Raw genomic sequence first — 5102 nt, 5'->3', positions numbered from 1 at the left:
CAGTTTGGAAAAAAAACATTTCAAAGGATTTGGGACTCTCTTGAACTACAATGAGAGACATTATTTAAGAAGAGAAAAAAAAACATGAAACTGTGGTGAACTTTCCAGGAGTGACTATTCTCACCCCAGTCACCCCAGTCATGGTCAGTGATCATGACTCAACAGTAAGAAAGAGACTGGGCAGAACTGTCATCCATGAGGGAGTCCCAGGGTGGAAAAAAAAAAAAAAAAACATCTGACAAGAAATACCCCAAAGGCCATCTCATAGTTGGCAAAAAAACATCTGCATCAGATGTGTGGAAAATATTCTGGGGAATGTCAGGCCAAAAGGAATGATATTTTTGGAAGGTGTGCATCCCGGCGTAAATGAAACAACGCATTTTAGAAAGAGAACACCCCGCTGAGGGTCAAACATGGCGGTAGGATGTGTGATGGTCGAGGCTGCCATGCCTCCACAGAACCTGGATGGTTTGCTGGGATTGTTGGGCAGCGCAGGTCAATGATCTAAAGCACATTAAGTCCACTTGTGAATTGGTCAAAACAATTAAAACAAAACGAAAGCCTTTGAGTGGTCTAGTCCAAGTCTGATCTCGAACCTGATGGAAATGGTGGGGCATTAAATCTTTTATTGTGACTGAATTATACATTACTGGTTATTAGAAACTTCTTCAAGACTAGAATAACCAAGTATTCCATTTATGAGGTAGACACATAGGGCCAGGTAGGTTTGGATAGCATTTTCCCCTTAATAAAAGAAATACTCATCTGAAAACTGCTTTATTTTATGTAGTCATGTTATTTTATCTGGTATTACATTTGTTTGCTGAAAAGCAGACTAAATGTAAGAGGGGGAACCTTTTTTAGGGCACTGTGGTTTATGAGCCTAGTTGTTTTCTGCTGGACACCTCATTAGATGAATTAGAGTAATGGCAGACTGAACTTATCTTTAATTTATTTCCATTGAAATAGTTAAGATAGGTTTAAAAAAGTAGTTAATGTTGCTAAAATTCAAACCTTATTGAACAGTTCTTCCACAAACAAATATGCTTGATTAAAACGACAATAATTTAAAACAAATATAATGAGACATTTTATATTTATTACCCCCCAAAACTCCGTTTTATAGTGTAGACTCTGTCCAACTGGAGTCCACACAAACAGGCTGAAACTCACGCATGAAATCTGAATCTAATAAAATGGCATCTAGGAATCATTAAAGGGTCTTAATGTGGACGTCTTTTCACGTTTCAGTTCTCAACAACAGTCCCACAATGGGGCGCAGTGCTCCTCACTTCATGTCCCTCTTCGTCTAAACTAACAAATACAGATCATTTAACAGGAACTGAAATGTAAGTCTCAAAGATGTGACAGAAATGACTTCGATTAAGAAGAAAAGAGTTTTAATAACACAAGGAATTTATTCAGACTGTCATCATTTCTGCGAGCTGGTCATTTTTTTCTTTTTTTTTTATGCCTCCAGGAAATAATATTGAACAGAATATTGGCGATTGTTCGCCAAATAGAGAGAAAACATTCAACATTTAATTCCCCACCGCAACTGCAAAACTGCTGCCCTCCGACTGCTGCTTTACAACCAGTAAATAAGATCGGTGCGTAACTGGACACTTAACTAAAGATGATCTCAGCGCACTTTACCTCTTTGAGACTGTTGGCATTAAAAAGGCCACATGAATAAAGGTGAGCAGCTGTGCGCCTCAGTCACTCCCCACCAGGCTCCTCTCATAGGGGCGGGGGCCCCCCACTTCTTTCAGGATTTTATAAACTGTACAAACATGAAAACAGGGCCCTGTCTGTACGCAGGGCTGTTGCTCGTCGCGCCCTCTCCATCTGGTCCCGGCACCGAGACTGCTAACGTCCTCATCCACCAGCATCCATCAGTAGGCTCCAACAATCACCGCCTCCGTTTCTTTGGAGGGTCTTCTGTCCGTCACCAGAAAGTTTATCATCCCCTCGGACTTTATGAGGAGGTTGCAGCCCAGGAAGAATATGCCAAACACCACGGTGAGGGACAGGACGCACATGACGGCTATCTGGACCACCCTCATGATGAAGAGGCTCCTCTCGTCTGGAGCCGCGGCCACAAAGCCGTTGTCAGTCACCACGGAGGAGAAGTTGCAGCAGAGGAACTCCTCCGTCTTGTTGAACAGTCCGCCCTCCGTCTGGTTGAGCCCGGTGTTGTTCATCTCTACTTTGGCATGAGACAATAATCAAACTTTCAAAGAAAAGCAAATCAAGGAGGAGCACAGAGGAGGAGAGGCGCAATCCCGCAACAATTGTCATCAAGTGAGAAGTGGAGACGAGGAGCGGCCGCTGACTTGGAGAAGTTCCTCCGGATCAAGCAGCGCTCTTCTGGAGTTTAGAAAGCTGCTCCGGAATCGCATTACTGGAGATCTGGTGCGCTGCGTTCCCAGTTTCAGTGCGGAATGAATCCGCTCACCCCGCGGTTAAATAGCCAGACTGCTGCGCCTGGTTTTGGTGGAAACAGGCCGAGCGCCACCCTGCGGACAGACTGGAGGTTGGTACTGTGGGCGCACAGTCCGGGTGGTGAGACATGGTGATGATGGTGGGGACATTTTGCGCAGAGGGGGGGAATGAATGTCTGTCTGTCTGTGTGTGTGTGTTATGTTGTGTATGTGTGGAAAATGTTGCCGCCTGCTGTGTGTCGGAGAGTGCATGTGACTCATTATGGAGCTGAACTTCAACTGGTCCCCTGCTGACCTTCTGTCAAATACTGTAACACTCAGCTTGCATTCGCACATGTTCATATTTACAGCTCAATGAAAAAGTATTTGATCCATTACAGAGTTCTCGTTTAAAAAAAAAAAAATCAAAATTAAATGTTTCAGACCGCCAAACATATTTTTATACCAGACAAAGAAATACGATCAGGGTAAATACGAGAAACCTTTTTAATTATGATGATTTTATTTATTATGGGGAAAAGGCTATCCAAAACAGCGTGTCCCTATACGTGAAAATAAAAATCCCTGGTGAGCCTGATAAGTGATTGTACCTCCCTGGGCAGCAACCAATGTCATTAAGGGTTTGAGGCAGGTGACAATGAGTCTGTGGCATTGCTCTGGAGAAATTTTGGCACAGTCTTCTTTTTAATTTAGATACCTTGTAGGTGTTCTGAGCATGAACAGCCTATGATCATGTTACAGCATTTCTGTTGGATTGAAGTCCAGTAGCTGAGCTGGCCACCCTAAAACCTTAATTTTTATTTAGCCCTTCAGAGACGGAGCTTGGTGTTTTGGATCATTGTCTTGCTGCATGACTCAATTCCAACTGAACTGATAACCTCATGTTCCGGGGAACATGAGGCCATCAGCTCAGAAGGAGGAATAGCAGAGAACAGTAGTAGAATAGTGAAGGGCAGAATTTGTGGTTCTGTCAATTTGCTATGGCAATAAACTTAGGTCCTATAGACCATCCCACTTCCAACACCATGTTTCATTGCCTTTCTTATTACTGAATCCTGATCCTTAACAGTATAAGTCAATGTCAAACTTCGTAATTTTCTCCGGTCCCCTGCCTGATCTGACCAGTCATGACATGTTTAGCCACATGTCATCATTCAACCGCCGGTTGTCTAGTTGGTGTCCTGAAAACGACTTGGGCTACATTGATAACTGGCGAACTTTCTGGGGAAAACCTGGTCTGATCCGGAGAGACGGCATCCATCCCACTTTGGATGGTACAGATCTTCTTTTTTTAAAATAATAATTGAACTTTATTGATCTCACAATGGAGAAATTCACTTCTGCATCTTGTCGCCGCACAGTGGCATCCCACTGCCACTGTGCTGCGCCTGGGGAGCAATTGGGGGTTGAGGGTCTTGCTCAGGGACCCAGAATGGCAGCTTGTGGGAGTTGAACTCAGAACCTCTGTGCTCTAACCACTAAACACCACTTTCTAGAAATCTGTCCGGGTTTATTAGTTCTCCTAAATCCAGACCAGGAAGCAGAGCCGTAGTTTAACACACCTCTCTGCAGCTTCTGTACTGTTACCCACCTAATACCCCATTGAGACAGTGTCTTTTCCATGGCCAAAACTGAATAGATCAAAATCTGATCTAAAAGGAACAAATCATAAAAATCAATACAGCTCACCTTGAAACATAAAACAATGAAATGTGGTCTATTAAGTATAAGGTCTCTCCCTCCAAAGACTTTGTTAGTTAATTAATTGATTTCTGACAATCAGATTAATCTATTTTGTCTCACAGAAACCTGGCTACAAGAGGACTATGTTAGTATAAATGAGTCAACTCTCTCCAGTTATTCAAATTTCCACATTCCCAGATCTACGGGAAGAGGAGGGGGAGTAGCAACCATCTTTCAGTCTGATTTATTAATTAGTCCCAGACCAATTAATAACTACTGTTCTTTTGAACATTTAACCCTCAGTTTCCCTCAACCAAATTGCAAAGCAATAAAACCTCTTCTGTTTGTTGTTTTGTATCGTCCACCAGGCCCTTACAGTCAGTTTTTGGATCAGTTGTCAAACTTATTATCAAATTTGGTGTTAAACACTGACAAGGTTATTATAGTTGGGGATTTTAACATTCATGTTGACACAGAATGTGATAACATTTGTGTAGCCTTTAAAACTATCCTAGATTCAAAATGCTTAAAATGTGCATAAACCGACACACTCTTGGCTTCATACTTTAGAACTTGTGCTGACATGTGGCATTGATTGTGAAGAATTAACAGTATTTCCTCACAACCCTGTCCTATCGGATAATTTTTTAATAACATTTGAGTTTATCTAACTGAGTTCTCCACCCCCAAAAGAGGATTCCATTATAGTAGATCTTTATCAGATAATGCTGTATCAAACTTTAAGGAGTCTGTCCCCCTTTTAATATCTTCAGTATTGCAGAAATGCCCCACAGATAGCAGCAATGTTGTTTCTTCCCATTCACAAATAGATGTGTTTGTTAAAGGTGTGACTTCCTCATTGTGTTCTGCACTTCCGCTGTCGCTTCATGCTTGCTCAGTATGAGGGATTGCTGGAAAGCTGTGGACAATGCAGATGACTCTCCCTGTAGCTCTACACTTCACCAGGAGTGAATG

At 42.4% G+C, this 5102-nt stretch overlaps 1 protein-coding gene across 1 annotated transcript; it reads right to left on the bottom strand.

Annotated features, from left to right (window-relative positions):
- Positions 1-1383: 1383 nt before the first annotated feature.
- Positions 1384-2512, bottom strand: rprma (reprimo, TP53 dependent G2 arrest mediator candidate a). Its single transcript, XM_012878331.3, has one exon. It carries the CDS (start codon positions 2202-2204, stop codon positions 1896-1898), a length of 309 nt encoding a protein of 102 aa, XP_012733785.1. The 5' UTR covers positions 2205-2512; the 3' UTR covers positions 1384-1895.
- Positions 2513-5102: the final 2590 nt, after the last annotated feature.

Source organism: Fundulus heteroclitus, chromosome 7 (genome assembly GCF_011125445.2).
Source record: "Fundulus heteroclitus isolate FHET01 chromosome 7, MU-UCD_Fhet_4.1, whole genome shotgun sequence".
Lineage (NCBI taxonomy): Eukaryota > Metazoa > Chordata > Actinopteri > Cyprinodontiformes > Fundulidae > Fundulus > Fundulus heteroclitus.
This window is presented reverse-complemented; position numbering and strand designations above follow the sequence as displayed.